General features: G+C 38.4%; 1 protein-coding gene across 1 annotated transcript in view; it reads right to left on the bottom strand.

Moving 5' to 3' along the window:
• ARHGAP15 (Rho GTPase activating protein 15) overlaps positions 1 to 25,512 on the bottom strand; it is a 713,811-nt gene that overhangs the window by 60,811 nt on the left and 627,488 nt on the right. Inside the window, exon 14 of the mRNA XM_023730171.1 lies at positions 15,601 to 15,706. Within this exon, the coding sequence (XP_023585939.1) occupies positions 15,601 to 15,706 (106 nt within the window). The remainder of the gene's footprint in view (positions 1 to 15,600; positions 15,707 to 25,512) is intronic.

Genomic DNA, 25,512 nt, shown 5'->3' with positions numbered 1-25,512 from the left:
GGCCTGAAGTGCTCAGGCTCTCACCAGGTCAGGTCTGGCAACTCCTCGCTGCTTCCAAACATTGTCTTCCTCCCCCTGCCACTCAGTCCAGCTCCTAAACTTTGCCTTAGATGTTCAGGGCTCCTAGATTGCCATATATAATTGATTCACTTGTTTTTTGGGTCTTTGTTGTAAGAGGGTCCACCGGAAGTGCCTGACTACTCCGCCGTCTTGGCCTCACCTCTCTGCATTCTGACATCTTGACTCATCTTGAAAGACAGACGATTTTGATTCTTGGGGGATTACCGCCGACCCCTACTGGTATCCCTCTGCTACAGTGCTAACCACTGAGTGGGAAATACTTACACTGCTCAGAGTAGGTGTCTTGTTCCTGAAACATATGCAGAAACCAAATTCTTTATGGGCTCCTCCCCCCCGCCAATAGTACAAGCCATTCTAGGAGTGTATTTTGGATTGGATTATTTACTATTTCAGATCTTCATGTCTGTTCTGCCTTCAGTTCTGAGGACAATTAAAAATGAACCTGATGATTCTGGATGTCACACCTCATTTTAAAGTCCTCTTCTCCTTTGCCCAGCTGCTGCTCTCTAGGTTCACAGAGCCCTTCTTCCCTACTCCCTGTAGAACCTGGCTTCTCAAAGTGTGGCTCTTAGACCAACAGCATCAGAATCACTTGGGAGCTTGTTATAATGCAGAATCTCAAACGCTACCCCAGGCCTACTGAATCAGAATCTGCATTTTTAGCAAGATCCTCAGATGATTCCATTCGCAAGCCCATTAAAGTTTGAGAAGCACCAAGCTAGAACTTTTAGGAGTGCTTATGGGACAATGGGAACCTGGTTGGTGCAAATGGCGAACGTGCTCAACTGCTAACCAAAAGGTTGGAGGTTTGAGTCCACCCAGAGGTGCCTCAGAAGAAAGTCCTGGTGATATACTTCTGAAAGATCACAGCCTTGTAAACCTTATGGAGCACAGTTCTACTCTGACACACGTGGGGTCGACATGAGTTGGAACTGACACAAGGGCAACTGGTTAACTGGTCACGTGACAGTAGTGTTAGCCATGGAACTGGCAGGCAGAGGAAAGCTTACAGTTCTCCTTGTCCATCACTTGACCCCTTAATGTCCTCAATCACTAGAATTTCCCTTCACTCTAGTACAGCAAAGCATGTTACCTGAGTGTGGTGTATTATATAGTCACACTGCACAGACGCATCTGCATCGATAGAGGGTGCTCTTTTTTCCTAGCCAATTAGTCAACACCATTAAGCCCTTCTGATGGAGCGTGGGTTATAAGAGGTGAAGCCTTTTGGATGGGTGCAGGATGGCCGCCCTTACCACTTGTGGTCATTAACGTTCCCGTGGTGCTTTTTGTGAGAGAAGGGGTTGTTAACCTCGGTGTCCTGGCTGACTTCCAATTTGTGTAATTACATGCTGCCTACCTAAGTCGGCTCTGTAGTTTCAATTAGGTAAAGTATTGTTCACTTCTTGTACTAAACTGCTGTGTTGTGTGGCTACAGACTGCTAATTAGCTGGTGTTTTTCAGGTGGCTGCGTTCGTGATGAACAAAATGTCTCTCTCTGGCCATCTCCTTCCCCGCCCCCTCCACCCTCAACACACACAATCCCACACACAACCACATGCATATTTTTTTATTTATTACCATTTCTTGGATAACAGTGCCTTGAGATCATAAATTCCTAGAATGTGACAACGAATATTTCTTTAGTTTCTCTATGTAGCTTCAAGGCTTACCTAGCTTATTACAGGGCGTGGGGGGAAACCTGTGTAGAGAACAGCAACAATGTAATAAGGGATGGATAAAACAGGCCTTCCTCTGCCAAGATGAAGGGTAAATTCCTGTGATTGCCGGGGATGTATGAATTACTTTAAGAGCTTGACACTCTAGGAATTGGTTATTTTCAGTGTGATCTGGAGAGAGGGTGAGGTCAGAGAGGAACAGGGCTTGGGTTTTATTTCTCCTTTCCCACTAGTTAGAAAAATATAGCGGGTCATGTAAACCACTAGTAAAATGCCTCAATGTCTCTGTGTGGGATGTCTGAACCTCAATAGGAAGATGAGGCACCAGGAGAGTGAATGGAATCCCTTTTTGACTATGCAAAGGTCAGTACTAGGGAAGTACTCACGGCTCTGTAAAAAGATGGGTGAACAGGGAGTGAAGAGGGCAGAGCTATGCTCTAATCAGAGGAGCTGTGCATTTGAGAATAGAATTTTTCTGGGATGTAAAAGGATTGCTAAAAACATGTCCAAATGGAAAGAAAGAATCAGACTTAAGCAGAGGATCACTTTGCAAGTCTTTTCACTACATGAACAAATTTATCCTGTTTTGATGCCCAGCACAGAGATACAAATTAATTATATAAATGGTCTTTTAGGGCAAGGGTAATTCCCTTTGCCTTTTCATATCCCAAACATTAAGGGATATAGATGAATTAATCAATGAATAAATAAATAAACTAATGAACAAAGTTGATAAAGGGAAGAATATTTATTAAGAGCCACATATTGGCCATCAATTCATGGAGAGCAGGAAAAAAAAAAAAATGATGTTTTTAATGTCAGAGTACCAGCACCTATGTCTTGCCTACTCCTTGTTACAGCTCTGTCCCAAAATGTTTTACTTGTCTTTTTGAAAATAAGAAAGCAGAGGAGAGCAGGGCTTTACTCAGATGGATGGACTGATTGAAAGCCTGTAAGAGATAGGCTGGTTTGCAAATACCTCTGAGAAGAACAGGGATGTGGAGCCAGAAAGATGGAAATGAGAATGAGGTTGAGGGAAGTGAATATTTCCATATATGGGCAGGGAGGTAGATAACAGGTTTCAATAAGGTTCCTGGATCCTAGGGATTTATTGTTTTGCCAATAAAATGTCTTCATTCCCAGATCAGGGCCTATCGCATAATAGGTACTCGATACATATTCGTTTCATGAATAAGGGGGTGGATGGATGGATGATGTAGGCAACAATGCTTTAAAAGTGAAGAGGTGCTTAGAGTAGTGGACAAAAAAAAAGAATTTGAGGATGATGATGCTATTTTGGATGCTGATGATATTGGGAGGGAAGGCAGGGAAAAGAAAGGAGGAAATGTACGAGAAAACAGCTTGGTTGAAAAGAATGTGAGTATGACACAGAAGAGGAGAAGACATTACCAGAAGTGAGATATATGAATCTTTATACAGAGGGTAATAATTAGTATAAACTTTATAAATTCTGCATGTATTTTCAGCTTCCTTTTTACACATTAACAAATTAACTTGGGGAAAAACCACAGGCTGAAAAATGTCATTGGGGCACAGAGTAAATAGATTCAAAATTTCTAATCTTAAATTTGAGCTCTACTATCATTCAATGATTTCAAAGGAGATTTTCCCAATGCTCTGACCCCGAAAGCCTCGAAACTCATTTCCTTGTCCTATAGAGGCTCATTCAAGTTAAGCCCCTGGTTATTGTTGTTTACCTCTTCAAAGTCAAATGTGGGTTGAGTCTGGCCATAGACCGATTATTATTTACAGCCAAGATTTCTTCCCATCCACTGCTAACATCCAGTCTTTTCTTAGCTCAATTTGAATGGATAGACAACAGTCTTGAGATCTAAAGCCTCATGTATAATCTGCAATTTTTCTTGCACTAAGAAGAAACACCAACAACATGGAAATTTGCAGCTACCCCGTGTTAACTATTCCTGGATGTCACCCTGCAGCTCTAATTTCTGCTTTCTCCTCTGCATTCTGGGTACTGCTGCTGGACTTGTCAGCACCTTGTCACTGCTTCCCTCTGTGTGGGCTACCATTGGACTCTGTGTTCTTAACAATTATCCATAAAAACCCCCACAGAATCCTTCACAATTAAAAAAAATATATATTACCAGCTTAAAAAAAAATAAAGCTACTTCAAAAAATTCAGTTTCCCAAAGCGGGTGCTATTTGTAAATGTAGCAGAGCTGCAGCTAAAGGTCTTGTTGCCTCATCTTGTCCAGTCCCAGGATGCTCTTTTGTTCATGGTGTGACAAGGATGTGGGGAGCCAATATGATTTAACTAAATAATACAAAAATGTCAAGAATACTTTCATGTCTTGTGTACAGACTGGAATAAATTACTCGTATGGAAATGTTTTGTTTTTCTTTTCAGGGAACAGCTTACAAGGAGGCATGCTGACAAGAAGTGGCTAAGAAATATTATTTAAAAAATAACCTATTTTAATGTCAGGCTAAATGACTGAGAAGTTTACAGACAGGCAGACAGCAACAAGGAATTAGGCTTGTCCTGGAATTCTTATGGGCAGAGGGGGAGAAAAATAAGTTCCGTAAGAAATACAAATGAGTGAACTAGTGTCTCAGAATTAAAGGTGAACCAAAAGGAATTGGCAGCTGCTTGGACATGCCAGCCAGAGAGGCCACGGTATCTGATACACGTGACAAACCAAGAGACAACTGCAAAGCTCCCCAAACAACTCGCCTGGAGGGCTTGCCAAGGAGCCAGATGCTGCTTCTGGAAGAAGATCTTCGGTGGTTGGGCATCTGGGTTCAGTGCTTTCCATTTAAAGAGGAGAAAGAAGGTGGTAAAAGGCAGCACCATCCTGCCTTTTTTAAAACATGCTCTTTCTAAGCGTGCATATGTGCACACATAATTACATGGAAGGAAAGCATAAATACATGTGGACGGGAAACTTGTTTTTACAAAGGACCCCTAAAAATAAAGCTTGCCCATTGCTTTTTAGGCAGGTAAAGCAATGTTTTACAGAGCGAAAGAGAGAGAGAGGAATAAAACTTCCTTCATGAACATGATAATTTACTAGTTAATTAGGTAATTGTATTTAAAGGGGTGGGATGATAGCTGGTGTTCAATTAAAAATTGAGAAATTGAGTGATGGGCCTGTGCCTGTATCATGTTTGGCTTGTCTTTCTCAGTCTTTGTTTTACCACTCCTTCTTCCCTGGAAACACAGTTGAGTATTGGTGTTGGCAAGAAAGCAGAGTGTGGTCTAGTGGACTGGAAATCAGGTGACTTGAGGGCTGCTTGATTTCTCCTCCCTTCCACTTTGAAGTTTGCTGTGTCTGTGCTCCATAAAATAGGGAAACCAATTTTTTTTTAATACACTTAGAAAAGAGGGCAAGATTTTTGTAAAGTAAACCAAAGTTAAGGTGTTTTCTTTCTTTCTTTTTTTTTCATATCTCCCAATGCTAAATAATTCAAGGGAATATGAAGTCAATACTGCATCTGAAACAAGTGGTAGTCAAGGAGGTTGGGGCTGATATAATAGGAGTCATGAGTGATAGAGATTCTCTAATTTAGCAGCGAGACTTATGATCAGAGATACTAAATGTAAGTTCTATTTTCCAAGATCCTCTACAAACTCCAGATAATTGAGAAATCAGAAAAACTGGCAATCCGCATGTATAGCAGTGACTGGTCTAGCACACGCCAAGTCACTGATGGGTGGTCACAGCTTCTGCAGTAAGGTCAGCCTCTTGTAACACTCACTTATTATTATGTCTGGGTAGTCTTAACATGCGTTCTTGTGTTAATAGTGTTTGTTTTACAATCAGCATTGTTTTTCTCTTCATCAAAACGAAATGATAAATATCCCCTAGTCCAAGACAGGCCTGGCAATCTGCTTCCAAAAGGTCGTAGCCTTGAAAACCTTATGCAGCAATTCTACTGTGCACAGATAGGGTCACCATGAGTTAGAATCGACTCAATAGCAACTAATGACAACAACAGTCTGAAGTACCTCATGGTTATAAGATTCCAAAAAAAGAAGTTGATCTTAATGAGGATCACTCACCGGCTATTAGATTATCATCTTCTAGTTTATTGAACTCAAGTGATTCCATTTATTCATAAAAATGATTGAATGTCCACAATGTGCAGGACACTGTATTCAACTCTGGAGATAAAGCAGAGAACAAAAGGACACAAATCCCTGCCCTTCTGCAGCTTATGCTCTAATGGACGATGGGACCATGTTGGTTCTTTCTAATTTCCATTCTCAGAACCTGATGATGTTATACAAAGATTTAACCTTTTTATTATTATTATTATTATTATACCTGCTAGATTACTACTGTTTTTCAGGAGCGAAAGGATGAATGTAAGAACTGGCTATCACTAGAAAGACTGTGATCTTTATAAATGCAAATAAATTTGATCACCTTATCTCCCAGCTTCAGATCCTTCAGTGATTTCTCTAATGTCTACAGAACGAATTCCAAACTCTTTAGCAAGGCATATGATGCTCTTCATAATTTAGCTCTAGGTTACGTTCTTGAAGACTCAGATTCTACTACTTTTCTTTATGTTCCCCAATTCTTCAATCATTCCAGAGAACTTGCCATTCCTTTATCACATTATATCTCTCCTGGTTCCACGCCTTTGTCCACACTATTCTCTCTGCTTATAACAGCCCTGTTGTCTGCCAAACTGACATCCTTAGAGATAGGCTGTGCCATCTCCTATGAAGGCACCTCTGACTTCTCTTGGCTCAATTTTAGCTTCTGTTTGATGCTCTCATAGAGTTTTGTGCTATCACACATATTTATTATAATTGTTTACTAATTTATGTACCCCCAAAGACTATAAGGTACATCAGGGTAGGATTCTTTCTTATGTCTGTAGCATCAATTGAGGGGTTAGCAAACTTTTTCTGTAAGGGGTCAGGTAGTAAATATTTTTGGCTTTGCACAGCTTGTCCCAACTACTCAATTCTTGTCATTGTGGTGTGAAAGCAGTCATAGGCAACACTAGATAAATAGGTGTGTCTACGTTCTAATAAAACTTTATTGATCAAAACAGGCAGCCGGCTGGATTTGGCCAATGGACCATAGTTTGCCAATGCCTGATCCAGTTTACCGACTGAAATATAGTGGGTACTCAGTTAAGACTTCTTGAAGAAATGAGTGGAGAGAATATTAAATTAGCAGTTTCACAGATGTGAATTTATTTGACTTATTTCACACATGAGCAAAAGGGAGGTTTAGAGACATTAAAAGATTTTCTCAATGTTGTACAGTTTCTAAAGGCAAGGCTGGGACTTGAGCCTATGTCTTTGGATTCCAAATCCCCAGATCTTTTCACTAGGTAAATGACCAAGATTCATACTGTGGTAGGGGGAGCAACTTAAAAAATTTACCTCTGACTAGGGAAATACCCCATGACATGGGTCAGCACTAACACTAGGAAAGGCAGTGATAGATAAGACAGTAGCCATTTTAAGTTTTATTTTATTTCCTATTATTCAGTGGTAAATGTTACCACTGAAATGTTATATCTAAAGATCTAAAGTAATAACTTCACTCCCGTCTTAAAACGTTCTCTCTCAAAGCCTTCCTCTAAAACAAGGATACACCACTGGAAGGATCATTGAACCTTCGTCCCCAGCTCACAGTCCTTATAAATCCTGTGCCAAGATGTCTCCTAAGTAGATGACATTTTAATGATTACTACAGGGAGTTGGGAACTATTGCTTCACCCTCACGATCAGAGTAATTAATTTTCTTAACTACCAGGCCAAATTCTGCCACGGGAGTCCAGTTGAGGAATTTCAGGCCCATAGGAAGCACATTAACTCTTCAAAGTGATTAGGGTGCCATTTCAAATACACAAGCAAAGGAGCTATTAGGCTTCTGGCTTATTTCAAACAAGTTGCAACCCCTGCCCCTCAGGAAAAAAAAAAAAATAAAGGAAATAAAAAAAGAGAGAGGAAAATAAAAAACAATTTGCACAGGTTCTTCATTTTCCAATAAAAATACCCATGGCCTGCAAGTCTTTGGATATCAGGTATTGTGGTTGGGTGAAAGACCAAAGAGTACAGAAAAAGCATGGAATGCCAGAAGACAGCACAGAAAAAACACAGCCTGCTCCAAAGCACACCAAAGCTGAACCTTCAGAAGCCTGGATGGGAGGCCGAGAGCCTCACCAGCCACTGCTCTTGACAACCAGAAAGAAGGGTGAGCGCTTGTGGCTCTGAACTCTGTTCTTTAACCATCTTTATTTTTCCCCCAAAATATCAGAAATGTCCACAGTGCCATTTTAAAGATAGGGTAGATGAAATATTTCCTCAACATTTTTTCCTTATACAACCTATGTATTTCTAGGTCATCATCATTTAAGCTGCCTTTGACAGGCTTTTGTAGAATATTTTATTTAATATCCATGAAGACCACAGAGAAGCTTTAAATATCGGCTTACTCTCACAAAATAGCCACAGCTAAACGGTTTCCTTCCCCCTTCAACGAAGCATTCAACTGGCGTGCTTCCATGAGATTTGTCTATTCAGCCATATCATTTTTTCACCTTGGAATTCTATGAACGGCTGGATGATTTTCTTAGAGTCAATGCAACCTATTTTACAAAGTGCAAGTCTCCTACCAGAATGCCTATTTGCACCTAAAATCTGTGGCAAATATATTCTTCCAAGGCTAGTTTTGAAAATCAATGAATGGCATTATTTCATAAGTCATCTTTAAAAGACATTTCTAAGGCACTTTGACTTCCTCTGAATAACGTGTACATGCGTGGGAATTGAATGTTCTTTTGTGTCCTCCCCTTCTCTTAAAATTTCGAGATTGTTTTGGCTTTCAAAATGCATGCCACAAAGTAAATCTGGCTAACTAGTTCAATTTAGCTCTGTGGAAATACTTTAGTATTTATTTTCTAATTTTTCTGTAATTATCATCTATTATTTTTGTCCTGGAAGTAAAAAATGTGGAAAAAGGCTTCAGCAATGGTTAGAATACCTTATTAATAAAAACGGCAACAATAATCCCTGTACTTCAAAAGGTCAGAGCCAGTCCTAGGTGGATAGGTAGTTGATAGGATTTAAAGAGTGTTTTGTATCAGCTGCTGCCAAGTCAGCTCTGACTCATGGTGACCCCATGTGTGTCAGAGTAGAACTGTGCTCCATAGGGTTTTCAATGACTGCTTTTTCAGAGCCCTGGTGGTGCCATAGTTAAGAGCTCTACTGCCAACCAAAAGGTCAGCAGTTCAAATCCACCAGCTGCTCCTTGGAAACCCTATGGGGCAGTTCTACTCTGTCCTCTAGGGTCGCTATCAGTCACAATCGACTCGATGGCAAGGGGTTTGGTTTTTGTGCTTTTTTGGAAGTAGATTGCCAGGCCTTTCTTCCATGGTACCTCTGGGTGGACTCCAATCACCAGTCTTTAGGTTAGCAGCCAAGCAGGTTAACCATTTGCACTACCCAGGGACTCTGAGGAGTGTTTATACTAGCTGCTTTAAGGTATAGAGTAAGGTCTCTCCAGCTTTGAAATATCTCACTTACCACGTTTCCACAATGCCAGGGTTTTGTTTGGCTTTGCAGGAAATTCTCACTATGAGAATCATCCTGACAAGTTGTTGTCATTGTTGTTAGGTGCCGTCGAGTCAATTCCGACTCATAGCAACCCTATGCACAACAGAACGAAACACTGCCCAGTCCTGTGCCATCCTCACAATCGTTATGCTTGAGCCTATTGTTGCAGCCACTGTGTCAATCTATCTCGTCAAGGCTCTTCCTCTTTTTCCCTGACCCTCTACTTTACCAAGCTTGATGTCCTTCTCCAGGGACGGATCACTCCTGACAACAAGTACAAATTATATGAGACGTAGTCTTGCCATTCTTGCTTCCAAGGAGCATTCTGTTAGTACTTTTTCCAAGACAGATTTTGTTTGTTCTTTGGGGGTCCTGACAGGTTAGACAAGGCAAGAGGATTGTCCCTAGAAAACTGCTGTAATAGGGAAGCTCTTGACAAGAAGCACAGGAAGGCCTCTCCTGTCTCTAACCTCTTTACACCTGCCTGAAAGTAAGGTAGAATAGATTATTATATCAGCAAGCTATCATCTGGAAGTGGATTATACTTAGGTCTCAGAACGTGGGACAAGATGTTGGTCAAGTTGCTATGGAGTTGGTGACAAAATAAAGTTGGGTTGTGGAGGATCACAGAGGGTGCCACGTAGCTTATAAATATGTGTAAACAGTGTTGGGACTCAAGGAAACTGAGTGAGTCAGGCAACTCAAGTTTTGAAAAAAATTCTGAAGTGGTATGAAGAATTTCTGGAGGCTAGGAAATTTAGCAGTAATTTCACCCCGCATAGCCTCTACAATTCTTCCTATAGTTATTTCATTAAAAAGTGATTTTATATTTTTCTCATTATAAAAACAATATGTGATTATGTATAATGTTTATATAGTGCCTAGTATGTGCTAGGTACTGTGCAAGACTCTTTATAAACACTATTCATTTACTCTTTTCCACAGGTCTATACTATGGTCTCCGTTTTACAGATGAGAAAACAGAAGCTTGGAGTTAAGTGACTTATCCAAGGTTACACATATAAGTGGCGCAGCCAATATTTACATTTAGGTCTGCCTAACTCCAAAGTCTGCTCTCTTTATCTGTTCTATTAACCTCAATATCTCCTTCTATACCATTGTTAGGCAGAAATGGAACACACAAGGAAAATACACTTTTCATAATTCAACAACTCAAGGAAATATTAACATTCCAGCAAATATTCTACAATCTTTTCCATATGCGTATATTTTCTCACATATTTATAATTATACTTTCTTTGAGTGTAAAACTATTATATCCCTGATATTTTTTTACTTAACACAAGCATTTTCCCAAATAATAATAATAATAATAATAAATTTTGCTGTGAACTACATTCCACTAAGCTAACGTGACTTACTGTGTTCTATAGAATCCTTCCCTATCGTGGAATGCTTAGGTTGTTTCCAAGTTTCCACCAGTACAAATAATACTGTCATAGTTATCTTTGCATAAGCTTCATCCCCCACCCCCGTATTATTTAAGATAGAATCCCAGAAATTCAGATGACTGGCTCAAAAGGTACAAACATTTGAAAGGTTTTCATTCTTGACATATATTACATATGTCGCTTTCCCAATATGTTGTGCCCTTACACACACCAATCAGCAGCATATAGAGGGTCTGATTCAACATTTACCTCTCAAAATGAGATTCACCCTATTTCTTTAGTTTTCTATAACTTCATCATCTTCTTCTCCTGTCTGTGTTTGCAAAATAGAGGAAAGAGCAACTTTTTAAACAGTTTTTCCTTTTGCTTGTTTTTTTTTTTTTATTGCTTTCAGGGGTTATGTCTTTCCCAATTACCAGGCATTGCAACCTAAGAAATATCTCTATGGCTGACCTGATATGAGAGATAAAGAAATGATAGAAATAAAAATTATGTGGATTTTTCCTTTGAAAAATCTTAAGATTTGGACCGTTTCTTTTGTTTGATGCCCAGCACGCAAATCCACCTACAACTTCCATGTGGCCTCTTGGGTTCTGTTATCATCTTCCTACCCCTTCTCCCCCCTCCCAACCCCTCTCCTTCAATTTCTTGCACCTTATACTTTGTTGTCAGATGGTTCTTTCATAAACACTGAGATGCCATTGTCTGGTATATATAGCTTTAATAGCTCCCTATTCCCTATTTCTTACTGAACCCCTTTGCCTGGCTTTCAACTTCAAACTACTACCCATCAGCAAGTAGACCATCTTTCAAGTCCTCCTTTCCATTAACTTCATCTTCACTCTGCCTTCCTGCTTTTCCAAAGAAGGAGGCTATAGGTAAATGCATTTGACATATATTTTATAGAGATAGAACTTGCCTTTTATTTGATGATCCAGAAGGTAGCACAGGACCTTCCAGTGCTTATCACTGTAATGCCAATTTGTGAAAGTGGCCATTAATAAAGATTTCTGGTTGATGGCATTTTGATATGATAGCTTATTCTGAATTCCTGGTCTGAAGCTATCATAGCAGAAGCAAAGAACTTGACCTTGAGTTTGATCAAGAAGGAGGACTCTGAGACTATTCAGCCTATGCAGCCATTCTGCAATCTTATCTTTAATATCCTTGTAACCCTTTAAAAGTTCTGTCTTTTGTGGGCAGGACTTAAATTCACTTTGTAGTCCGATTGTGCAAGCTTCCTCAGTTTGTAGCTGCTCTGTTTTGAGGAAAAGAGTTTAACTCAGAGCTCTGCAAAAATGGAGTTCTATTCTGTTGGCTGTGGAGTACGTAGGTCAAGTGGAATTTGCAGTACTTCATTATGTTCCCTGACCCTCACTAAACAAACTTGAAAATATATATATATATTTACAACAATTTTGAATAAACACTACATACAAGTGTTGATGGTAGATTTTCTGAAGAACTACCAAATGCATCAAGACTAAGGAAAACATTCTAATGATTCTTTCAAACATGAATGTATTTAAATTCTCGTTAAACAATCTTCTTATTTAGTCTTCTCAGGCTTTGATGACATGCCACGATTGGCTGTTTATCAAAAACTTAGCAAGAAATGCTTAACAAGATATAATCGTGTGCACACACTTGTGCATAATTAAACCCAGTTTATAAATCGGTGCAGGATGGAATATGGTCACACCACCCAGGAAAGTTTGGTGGCTGGAAAATAACACTTTTTCTACCTATCAATATAAGAAGCCTTATAAAATGAATGCTGTGAAGGTGATATAATAATCTGATTTTAAATCTTATTTTTTAAACATCTATTTCCATCTCTACAGAATGAAATAAGTGTTCTGGCAAAATTAGGGAATTTATTTAGATATAAGAAACATAATCAGATATTAATCGTTAATGCTGGGATTGTGTAATACGGGAGATTCCCATCCTTCATAGGTTTTTAACTGGATGGATTCTCATCTGGGTGTTTTATTTATTTATTCGTTTTTAGGTGGAGAATTTAGCTGAGCTCTTAGATTCTTCATTTTATAGCTGTTCTTTCAGTTGAAAAAAAAAAGCAATAATTAAGATTAAGAAATAGATATGTCTCAAGAACCCCAAGACCAGGTATTACGTAGCATTAAAGAGTATACTTTTCTAATTGTTTTATGACTTGGTTCAGTTAAAGTTACTGAGATAAGCACTCCAGTATTTACTTGTAACTTGAAACTCATTTCATGGTGTGTCGGGATCCTAAGGGAAAAGAATTAACATTTGAGAAATGCTTACCTTGTCCAGGCATTTTATATGTATTATCTCATTTAATAATCATAACCACAGGATATGGTTGGTATTATTTAATCTGATTTTGTTTGCCAAAGATCATAACGGCAGTAAAGTATGAGACAAGGATTTGACTCTAGATTTCCTTCTGTCTCTCTCTCTTTTACTCTAAGCCCAAGATCCTTTCACTGAACCATACTTGACTTCCTACTGTAGCCAGTATGTGGTAGTGACGAGAAGGGACATTCTAACAATAAAGGATGTTCTGAACTTTGAGACAAGGCTGCCCTCTGAGAATAAAATTAGAGAAGAACAAACATTATGAATTAGATTAAAACATGTTCCCTGATGCAATGACTAGCTGGGCAAATTATGGACTATCTATACCATGGCCATCTATCTATTTATACTATGCCATATGTTAGGGATGAACTGTGGTCTCCCAAAATACGTGCTGAAATCCTAATCCCCGTGCTTGTAAATATGACCCTGTTTGGAAATAGGGGTTTTCTTTGGTTACATTAATGAGGTCACACCAGTATGGGGGTGGATCCTAAGCCTAATCACTTCTGAGTTATAAAAAGACCAGAATATACATAGAGAATATACACACATGGAGGAAGAGAGACACCATGTGAGGATTGTCTAAAAATCAAGAAATAAAAAAGGAACAAAGGAATGTCCAGGGCTATCAAGAAAGGAATTGACATGGCCAAGACCCTGATTTGGACTTTGAGCCTCCAGAACTGTGAGAAAATAGATTTCTATTCCTTAAAGCCACCCACTTGTGCTATCTGTGTTATAGCAGCACTAGGTAACTGAGATACCATCATCAGAAAGAATGAGATGTGTCTGTTTAATGAAATAGAAGACTGTTCACAGGTTACAAAACAGTCGCAGAACAACATGTGCAGTATGAAGTACTTCAAACACAAGAAGCAAACATACACACAAATGTTTGCACGTGTTCAGAAACAGGTCTAGAAAGATATATATCGAAATGTTATTTACTTCTGCTCAGCAGGCTGAGTGGCTGGTAGGCAAATTTAACCTTTTAATGTTAATGTATATACCACTGTTGTTTAAATTTTATTTTTGCAACTGGCAGGTATTACTTTTACAAATAAAAATCATGTGATGGATTAGCTAAACAATCTGTAAGAATGACTCATCCCAAAGAATGGGTGATTAAGGTAATTAAGAGAATTTAACCTAAGAAAGCAAAACTTTCCAAACTATTTGAAACTCTGTCAGGCTTCAACACATCTATATGGTGAAAGCTAAGATCTCATCACTTGTCTTGCACTCTGCCTTATCTTAAGAAGGTGTTAACAGAAGGCAAATGAGTATCAGTCATTTCAAAATTAACATGTACAAAATGGAGTTCTCACACCTGCCCCTACCAGAGTCTTACCCACTGGCACTACCAATTCTCCACTTGCTCAAGCCAAACTCTGAGAAGCACACTTGATTTCTCCTTTCCCTTACTCACCACATCCTAACCATCAGCAAATCTAACCTGATCCACCTCTGAACTATCTCCATTCACTTCTCTGCGCGCTCCACTCAAGCCACATTATCTCTTGCTTAAACTACTACCAAACCCATTGCCGTCAAGTTGATTCCGGCTCATAGTGACCCTATAGGACAGGTAGAACTGCCCCATAGGGTTTCCAAGGAGCAGCTGGTGGATTCAAACTGCTGATCTTTCGGTTAGCAGCCGAGCTCTTAACCACTGTGCCACCAGGGCTCCTGAACTACTACAGTTGCCTGTTAATAAGTAGGTCTCCCTGCTTTCACTGTCTACAATCCATTCTGCGCACGACAGCCAGAATGATCTTTTACACTCATCTAATTTGACACTCTTCAGTGTTTCTTCATTATATTTGGAATAGAATCCAAATCTCTCACCATGGCCCACAAGGACTTTTGTGATGTGACACCGATACAACGTTTGGGACCTCAGTTTCTACCACCATACCCCTTGCTCACTATGCGCTAGCCATACTGGCCAAACTTCTGCTTTTCAAATAAATCAAGCTCTTTCAGGCTTCTGGGTTTTTACACTTCCTTTTTTTTTTTTTTTTCCTTTCTGCCTGGAGTACTTAGCAGTTTGCATGGATAGCATGTTATCAACCTGATTCAATGTTTTACAGATGAGGATATTGAGTTTCAGAGAGTTTAAGTAACTTATTTGTGGTCACAGCACTTGGTATGTGGTGGGGCTGGGTTTTTAACTCATATTTGAATCATTTCATGTTCTTTCCATTATACTAGATAACAAGGTAAAGATGGTGCATCCCAGGGCTCTGGCAAGGGTTAAGACAGTCAATTAACAAACATTTACTTGTTGTAAAGGCCAGGAAAAATAAATTCTTTCAGAATTTCCTTTTGTAGGTTCTCCTTCCTAACTCTAGTACATTCTCCAGCATCTTCAGGGAAGACTTAGATCAGCTAGAGGGGGAAATCTGAGATAGATGCATTTAGAAACTCTTGTCATAAAGATCTGAAATTAAATACTGTTCATTTAGAAAATGATAATAAGATGACACATTCAGAAACCTTTACAACTTACTTAGTTAGATGTCTGAAGAGGATTTTCATGGTGTCACGATTTGGTGGAGGGAGTTTTTGGACCAGAGACTTTATAGTTTCAATTCTTACATTGTTGTCTTGCTTTTCTGGGAAAAAAAAAAAAAATTAAGAAGGAAAGTTAGGAAAGAATGAGATTTCATAGACACATGAGAAAATTTTCTTAGAAAAATTGTGGATAGGATTTATCAACTGAAAGTCCCAATCAACAGCCAAACGGAATAGGTGTACTTAACATAGTTCTCGTGCGGTTTCTGTATTTTGACTCTGAAGTAGATCACGGTAACATGAAAGAAGCAATGGTGTGATCTTAACATGATCTTTCTGTTAAGCTCAGGTATTAGATAGGTTTTCTTACATGTTTTCTGATTTTACAAGGTGTGGTGGAGTGAATAATGGCCTCTCAAAGAGGCCCATGTTCTAATCCTAGGAATCTGTGAAGATGTTAGCTTCTATGGCAAAAGGGACCTTCCAGATGTGATTAAATTAAGAATTTTGAGATAGAAAGATTATCCTGGATTATCCAAGTGGGCCCAAAATAATCACAAGGGTCCTTATAAGAGGGAAGTAGGAAGGTCAGAGTCAGAGAGATGGCAGTGTGACAATGGGCGCTGTGGGAGAAAAGGCTATGTGATGTTGGGCCACTGGTCAAACAGTGAGAATGGCCTCCGAAGGCTGGAAAAGGCAGGAAACAGAGCCTCCAGAAGGAACACAGGGCTGCCGGCACCTGGATTTTTACCCAGTGAAACTGATTTTGAATTTCTGACTTCCAGAACTGTAAGATAATAAATTCACATACTTTTAAGTCATTAAGTTTATGGGCATTTGTTACAGCAAGCATAGGAAACGTATACATAAGGACCCAGTGTGATTAAGTATAACTAGTGTATTCTGTTGCTGAGTGATTTTGTGGGCGATTAAAGAATCTACTTCTTAATTATTTCTAATATTATTTCCATTTCTATCCCTTCTAACATATTTTATTTTTGCTATAAAAATAAGGGAGTGAAAAGAAAAATAAACTAAATTTTAAATAGCATAATACCTGGTCACATACAATTAAAACATAGGAGGTTCTTCAAAACTACATAGTACATACACTGCTTTCCCTCACTTTATTTTTTTCCTTTACAACCATGGATGACATAATAAAAATCGAGGTACTTAGTACACTAAGGAATTCAACTTATCATAGTTTGAACAGGTGCTAACCATCTAGAGAGGCGCTCTGGTGGTGCAGTGGTTAAAGTGCTCGGCTACTAATAGAAAGGCCAGCAGTTCGAACCCACCAGCCACTCCACGGGCGAAAGATGTGTCAATTTGCTCCCATAAAGATTACAGCCTTGGAAACCCTATAGGACAGTTCTACTCTGTCCTGTAGGGTCTCCGTGAGTCAGAATAGACTCGACAGCAACAGGTTTTGTTTTTGGTGTAGAAGTTTAATTGTTTATTTAATTTAAACACATTAGATACACTGACTTAGGTATCTTTCTTTCCCATGTTTTGTGTCTAACTTCTGACACAGAGCTCCTGATCAGTCTAAAGAGGCCACTGTTGGAAAAGATGACATATAAGAGAATGATATGTAAGGCAGACAACAACTCAGTATCCATCCTCTTTATCCTTCTCAAGACAATCCCATTGTTAAGGAGGTGGCAATATACCCAGCTGAAGACGTACATTTCCCAGCCTCCCTGGCAGCTGGTGTGGCCATGTGACCAAATCTGGGCAATGAGACTTCAGTCTCATTAAGTCTCTTCACCAGAAGAGTTATGTGGGGCTGCTGGTGAGGCTGTGTAAAGGAAGCTGATTCAGCTCTTTAGCCTTTCTGCTTCCTACAATGTACATGCAATGGCTGTACCATGATATGACCTTGAGAAGTGAGGCTACGCAGAAGCTGGAAGGAGCTTCCTTGATGCTGTAGTCAGACCAGCCTTGGATACTGCCTGCCTCTGGGTTTCTTTCACATAAAAAAATAAGACCTTGTGTTCTGAAGCCTTTGAGGGTGGGTCTCTGATACTAAGGCCAAACACAGGTCCTAATACGATGTACTTCAGAAAGCCCAATTCATAACGTCATACTTCTATGAAGTATGTAAACCTCATAGAGTAGGATAAGAAAGAGTTCAGAATCAGGAAGCATTTGCAATACATTGTTGAAAAAAAACCTTTTTATTAGGAATTATAGGAAAATATTGTGCAGAAGATGGTATTTGGCTAAAGTGGGATGGGGGCAGTCTTCCTAGTAGAGCTCTGCTTGGAAGCTTTTCTTTTCCACCTAAAACCACAAAGACCTATAAATAATGCCTCCCACAGTCAAAGCATTCAAAATTGCAGTTATTCTTAGAAGAGTTTCAAAATAATATGGATTGGACAGCTGCAAATGAAAGAGACAAAGGGGAGAGTTAGAGAAAAAAGAAAAGGCAGTTGCAACATCATTGCCAACAGCAGATCTAATCTTTTCTGTCAAAGGGGTTGAAAACTCCCTTGTTGATTAATGATGGTAGGAAAATATGGTACTTTATAGGACCAACTGGAACCTATGGACACCAGAAACTCATAAAAAGATGTAAGACAGGTCAATAAAGAGGAGAAGGAAATTGGAACAGGATGCCCAGGTCAGGGGTGCCATGGATAACTTGCATCTAAGCATCTGAAGTTAATGCCACACACCAATGATTACACATATATTCATACACACACACATATTCATGTATACACACATATGGCACACACATACATATGGATATATATGTACGCATACATACATATGGATACATTCTACATACTTTGGCATGGTAGGAGTGTAATTTACCTGAGGATTTTGTGAATCACTTGGTTTAAACAGCAAAGATGATGTTAGGATTGAGGATACCTGAATTGTTTTAACAAAACTAGGGGGCAAATAACCAAAATCAAAAACTCCACCAAACTCGTTACTGTTGAGTAGATTCCGACTCCGTGTGACCCTGCAGGACAGAGTAGAACTGACCCACAGGGTTTCCAAGGCTGAAGCAGACTGCCACATCTGTCTCCCGTGGAGTAGGTGGTGGGTTTGAACCACTGACCTTTCAGTTAGCAGCCAAGAGCTTAACCACTGCACCACCAAAACTCCCGCCTTGGAATTCTCCAAGAGTGTTTTTGGTCAGATAGAAAGCTCACCCTGAAATAGGAGATGGTTGCTGTATGTAGTTTCTGCCCCATAATATTTGTTTATTGTTATTGTAGAGGAATGCATTTGAAGCAACTATTGAAGATTTGAATGAACTGCAGCTTAGTCCTTGAAACATATTCTAAGTACCTCAAGAGAGGTGTCTATAAGTGACACAGAGTAATACAGCATGATGGGAAGGGCCAAGGAGATGAAGAGAGGGGAGAGGAGGGGAAGAAAACTCTTTCTAACTTCACTGAAATCTCTGATCATAGTAATGACCACATCAATGTCAGTCTCCAAAAATGAATCTGTTGACATTGAGGTCTACAGAAGTAGCAGCCACGAATTAAGTTTGATAGACAGTAAGTGGAGAGTGGTCTTAATGGTAGTAGGCAGCAAAGTCCAGTTTTAGGAAACATATGATCCAGGTGGGGTGAGTTTAGGAAAGGTTGTGGAGTTGCTTAATTGGAAATATTTAAATTTGCAAGGCCACTGTTATGGTGCTTGGGTAGAAAATAAAACTTTGAGTGAGTCTGTTAAGCTACCAGGTAAAAGATGTATGAACTTCCCTAGCCAAAGTCAATGGTCCCTCTTCTGTGTTTCATTGCTTTGGAACATTCTACTTATACAACACTTTAGACTGTATTTCCACTGTCTAAATGTCACATGTTTCCATTAATCTGGGAATTTTCCTGTAAAGTTAGGCAATACTTATACTGGAATACAGTGGGTTAAATGAAGGAAGAAACAATGAGTGAACAAGTGAAAGGCATGAACATGTAATTGAAATGGACTTTGGTTTGAATTCTGTACCAGCTCTTTATTAGCTGAGTAGTCTTGGGCAAGTTGCTTACTCTCTTGGAATAACATCTAAAAGGATAGCTCTATGAATTAAATAAAATAAGATGTAACGCACCTAGCACAATGACTAGTGAGAAGTCCGTACTCCATAAACGTTCACCCTTTTCCCCCCTCATCTTTTTTAAAGCCCAAATTGGGTGTGGCTCACCTTCTACTTCAAGCAATTAGAATACTGTCTGGCTTCAGTGTGTGTTCAAAGTGTAGTGGCTGATAGTTGAACTGAGTTGGTGTTGCTATGGGAGCCTGGCATTACACAACACACTAAATACTTTGTGATAGGCTGAGAGGTTGATGCTCAGATTGGTGAACAGTTATTTATAAGAATCCTTTTAAAAGTACGTGGTGGTTCTCACATCTACCTATAAGAACCGTCTGACATGAAGAATATTTTATAGAACTATTTTTCTCTTTTTCTCAATTTTTCACACTTGAGGAACTGGACAACTGGATAGTGGTACATGAATACTTGTGGCTCAGTTATACTTAAGTTTTGGAGGGGGAACTGCATGATTTGGAGAGGGCTGAACTATGATTAAGGAGGAACAGTTTATTTTTCTTGCAACATAATCACGATAAAATCTTTGTAAAGGGTTATAAGAAAGCAGTGGTCTCCCATTCAAATCAAAACTGCACCCACTCTTCCATAGCTTGTAAAATCAGGAAATAACACTAACACTTCTAAGTGGTGGAACATCTAAAAATACAATTGGATACATTAAAATCGAAATGACACCTTTTCAGATCTGGTTTATCGATGTGTCATATTAGGAATTGGATTCAGCATACATAATACAGGAGTGGTTAATGAGCTAAGATTCATACACAGCTTACTAAAGATGTGTCAACTGTCTTCAATTGATTCAGTGAGCATCTGAAAGACAGCATTTTCTATTAATATTTCTCCTTCAGCATATGGCTTCTCATTATTGTGAAGTATTAAAACTTTTGAGAAGACTTCGAGAGATCGCTGGCTTTTTTACTTGATGACTTTTTCTGCGTAGAGAATTAGGGAACCTTCTAGATAAAATGTATACTAAGACTCTTACACAAAGTATTTCCAGTAATAACTCAGCAATTCTTTTCCCTTTCACTCACCTTTGCTGCTACCCTCATTCTATGATTTATTTTTGTATTTATTCAAAGCTCTTCACTACTACTTTTTTAGTTCCCCACCTGAATCCAAAGAGTGTCTCCAATCTTTAAGCTGTGAACCCACAACTGCATACAAAACCTTTCCCTTGTACTTCATTGTTGACAAACCTAATGGGGATTCTGAACTGTTTTTTAGTAATGCCCACTCCTCATGCAATTGCCTGCCCCCATCTTCTCAAACTACAAGAAACTCATTGTAAATGAGCTTCTGCAAAAACATCTCTATGCTACTTAGAAAAGCAACATCTACTACATGATGAGAAATAGCTTTTAACGATGTGATAGGGATGTAGCTTTATAGTTTTCCCCTGATTCATGGTTTTGAGGACACATTTTTAGAAATATGGTTTACAATAGTTGCATTTGCATTTATCTGCATGAAATGTTGCTACTAAAACAAAGACATTTACAACCGAATACCTTTTTGAAAAGAGATAAGATAAAGTTACATGATGATGGAAAGAGTCTTGCACAGTGCAGAACCCTGGACCTGATGGCCCAGGACACTTTTCTGGCCTTATCATCCATGCATTTATTATCCTTAACTTATTTATAGCTACATATTAAATCATATTTCAAAATAAATTCTGCTTTGTTATATATGTCCACCCAGAGGAAGACCAGATTCTCCCAGTAACGAAGGCATAGGGAGTTCTATTCATTCTATTTATCAACAATTCTTAAAGGACAACTGTACCCTCTGTTTTACGGAGGTCAGCAGTATCACAGCTGTTCTGCTTCTTAAAGTTATTCTGGAATGTCTACTGTATCCTGTATGAAAATCATGGTAATCATTTATATGTCAGGGCTATATTTGGAAGAAAGCAGTTTTAGTTTCTATTTGGTTTATACTTTATTGTATCATGGAAATTTCAGAATTTGGTTAAAGATAGTCCCTTGCTTACAGGAAGAATGAGTATATTCTAAGAATATTTTGTTTCAGCATACCCTACACAACTGGGTAACAGTCTCTGGCCATATGCTTTTTAATTATAATAAAAATTGAGTTGGGTGTTAAGGAATCTTCCAAGATATGGCAATAAATTGCTTGATGAATGATCTTTAAATAGCTTACATTTACTTTAGGAAGAGAGATTCTGGGGGCAAATTTAAGCCTCACAAATGGATACAAATACACACATACCTCAAACTTTTATTATAAATATGAGAAACAGCATATCATGGAGGAGTCTGAAAGAACTGGGTAAGAATTCCTGCTCTGCTGTGTGATTTGGGTAAGTTGCTTGAATTCTTGATGCTTCAAGTTTCTTATTTAAAAATACCAAAAATTATATCTATTTCATAGGTTTTAATGCATATAAATGCAAAACATATAATAGGTGCTCAATAAATGCAAATTCTTTTCCCATTAAAATCTTTAAACAAATTTTTTTTTAATTATCCTCTCTATCATCCATGACATAAGACTGCTCATAGTTCCAGGCTGTTTCCAAAACCACATAAAGCCACCTATTTTACTCTTTTGTGCTATTTATTCCCAAAAAAAACAGAAGCATACTACAGTATGTGATAGTTTTGTAAATATATAGAACATCATTAATTATCAAAGAGTGTTTGGTTAAAATTCATAAGTAGCTATATCATAAATAGAAGTGTCATTGCATCATACACAGGGAACTCTATGGCCTTCAGGCTAATTCGTAAGTTGGAAATTCACAATTTTTCAAGATGTTTTTCCTACAAAACAGAAAGGTTATGTTTTATATTTAAGTTTAAGGAAGGCACATCCTCAGTGTCTGTCAAAATGTGGTAAATTTTATTTCAGACAGTATTAAACTATGTCAAAGGAGCCCTGGTGGCGCAGTGCTTAAAGCAATGGACTGCTAACTAAAAGGTGGGTGGTTCAAAACCCCCAGCGGCTCCATGGGAGAAAGACGTGGCAGTCTGCTTCCATAGAGATTTACAGCCTTGGAAACCAAACAGTAGTGGGTTTTTGGTTTGCGTAAGCTATGTCAAAAACAGTTAAATATGAGAATGGAGGTACATTACCTACAGGGCAGAAAAGACTCATCAAGAACTGAATCTACTTGACTCTGTTAAGATTCATTTCTTTCTCTAGAGGGGACCACCTGTGAATTAGACTTGATCACCTCATTTGCATACAGAATTTCTCTTCTACCTATAGTTTCTCCTTCCAGGATATGCTTATGTTTTGTCTGTTTTTTGCATAAGCAAGCCCTCTTGGGAAGAATTTTTTTTTTTAAATGGAAATAATTCAAAGGATTAATAAATGTCAGAATTAAAAATACTCTGCCCAATTTATTGCCACAAGTCCATGAGTTCCTTAACCCGTGAGGAAAGCTGTAGTTCACTGGCCACTTTAGCAACGTTTTTTGGAAGCCATTTTCTGATCCTTGTCCAGGAGGAGCCTGGCCATCCAGAGTGTATTGCTGGGAGCAAACCTAATCTTGTTAAGAGCAACCTCTACTTCTTTCCACCTATATTTCTACTCCCTAGAAATAAACAATTAGAAAATTATTTTAAAAAATCTTAAATATTTCTTGAGCAATTTAGAGTATTAAACATATATACATTTATATGGTTGAAGAAAAGACATATTTATCAAGACATACGCTCAGCCTGTAGCAGATACAAAGTTGGTTGTCTTCAGCTATTTTAAGCTCCAGAGGGACAGATAAAATACAAAATATATCATAATAGATGTTTAAATATAAGATATATCACAATATAGCTATAAATGAAGTTTATAGCTTTCTCCTGAATGAAGGGATCCTCTAAGATGATTGTTAAAGTAAAAAAATTTCTAAGATGTTAGAGCTCATTCTACCGAAAAATTTAAAATAATTGGGAAATGTAATTGACACAAATCAATGAACGTAAATGTTCATTTAATCAACTTTTGAAGGTCTTCTAGTTACTGTTCTTGACATCTTTATATATCTCCAAATCAATTCAGGAAAGCAATAAAATAATCTTTTCCTTTTTAGGTAACCGTATCTATGTTATTCTAGAGACTTCTGGTGTGTTGGCCTCATATTGGGGGGGCAAATTTAGAAACAGTATTCAATTTTTAGGCCCTAAAAAACTTTTAATTAAAACTATTGCTTTGGTATAATCAATTTTAGGGTAGCAAGATTCCCTAGGGACCTTGGTAGTTCAGTGGTAGAATTCTCACCTTCCCTACAGGAGCCCAGGGCTCCATTCCCAGCCAATGCACCTCATACACAGCCACCACCCATCTGTCTGTGGAGGCTTCCATGTTGCTATGATGCTGAATAGGCTTCAGCAGAGCTTCCAGATTAAGACAGAGTGGAAAGAAAGGCCCAGTGATCTACTTCCAAAAGTCAGCCAATGAAAACCCGATGGATCACAAGATTCTGATCTGAAACCGATCAAGGGGATAGCACAGGACCAGGAAACGTTTCCTTCTGTTGTGCATGGCGGGCTGACTTGATGGCAGGTAACAAGAAAATTGTCTAAAATTTACCAACCTTAAACTGTCTCATACCAATCTTTCATTCCTCAATTTTGCAGTGATATCCCTGTCTTTGTCTGAATTAAAGAGGTACGACAATGACTGACCCCCCAAGCAGCAATCTTATTGCATGGTCTTACTGTCCTCCCTAGAATTTCTTGTTCTTTAAAGTAATTTTGGAGTTTTGGAGTTGTCATGGTGGCCCAGTACATTTCTGTAACTTACAAATGACACTCATTTATCCTCAGGCCATAGTTTGTGTCAAGAAAACAAAGCTCACTAGTTGATTTCTTTGAAATTCAGCTTTCCTGTGAGAATTTCCCTTAAACTACATGTATTTCTGGTTTTACAGGCTTTCTTTTTAAAAACAAGTGTTATCATTTTGAGTCATTTGATATACTCCTAATCAAAGACTAGTAATTCATTTCAAGTATTCAAAGTAACTATTTACATTAAGCATTATCTTTGTAAATTTTCATGAGGGTGGAAACTCTACAAATAATTTTCTAAATTTGAAGTTTTGAATGTAAGGGTCTAGTGTTCTGACTCTTTCCATTGGTAGACAAACTTACAGAGGGTTAAACAATTCTCACTTTAACACAACCAGGATCTATCACACCATTTGGCAAAATGTGAACTAAGAAATACATTTCCCGTCTTTTAAGTTAAAAAGTAATTTTTTGGAAAAATTTGGAGGTGATTAATGGTGACAGTTGCACAAAAGATGAACACAATTAAGTCACTAAATTATACATGTGAAGGATGCTGAGATAGTGTTACGCTATATACATTTACCACAATTTAAAAAAAAGTAACAAAAAAGGTTTCTTAAAGTAAACATGTTAAACTTTATCCATAACCATTTGTTTTGAACAAAAGATGTTTACAGAGAAGATAATGGTTAGTACGGTGGACTGTTTGTCCATTTGAAATGGCCACACAGTGTCACCGAAAACAGAGCAGTTAGACAAATGCATAATCACCAAAATCCTTTTAGAAGTAGGGAAAAAAATAATTTTATGAATCAGCTCTTTTTTTTTTTTAATTGTGAGACTATTGTAAAAGAAGAAAAGCAGGCAACATGTGGTAACTTTAGTCAGCATTTCTGAACTGGGAATGATAAACACCTCTGCCTGGCTCTGGCATTTATCAGGACTGAGATATTATTACCACATAGAGTCACAGCATGGTTACTGTTATCATCGGAAAAAAGAGCCAGCTAATCTTAATGGTTTGTAAAGCCGTTACCTGCACTGGTCTGACATTTATCAT

Source organism: Trichechus manatus, unplaced genomic scaffold, assembly GCF_000243295.1.
Source record: "Trichechus manatus latirostris isolate Lorelei unplaced genomic scaffold, TriManLat1.0 scaffold00033, whole genome shotgun sequence".
NCBI lineage: Eukaryota > Metazoa > Chordata > Mammalia > Sirenia > Trichechidae > Trichechus > Trichechus manatus.
This window is presented reverse-complemented; position numbering and strand designations above follow the sequence as displayed.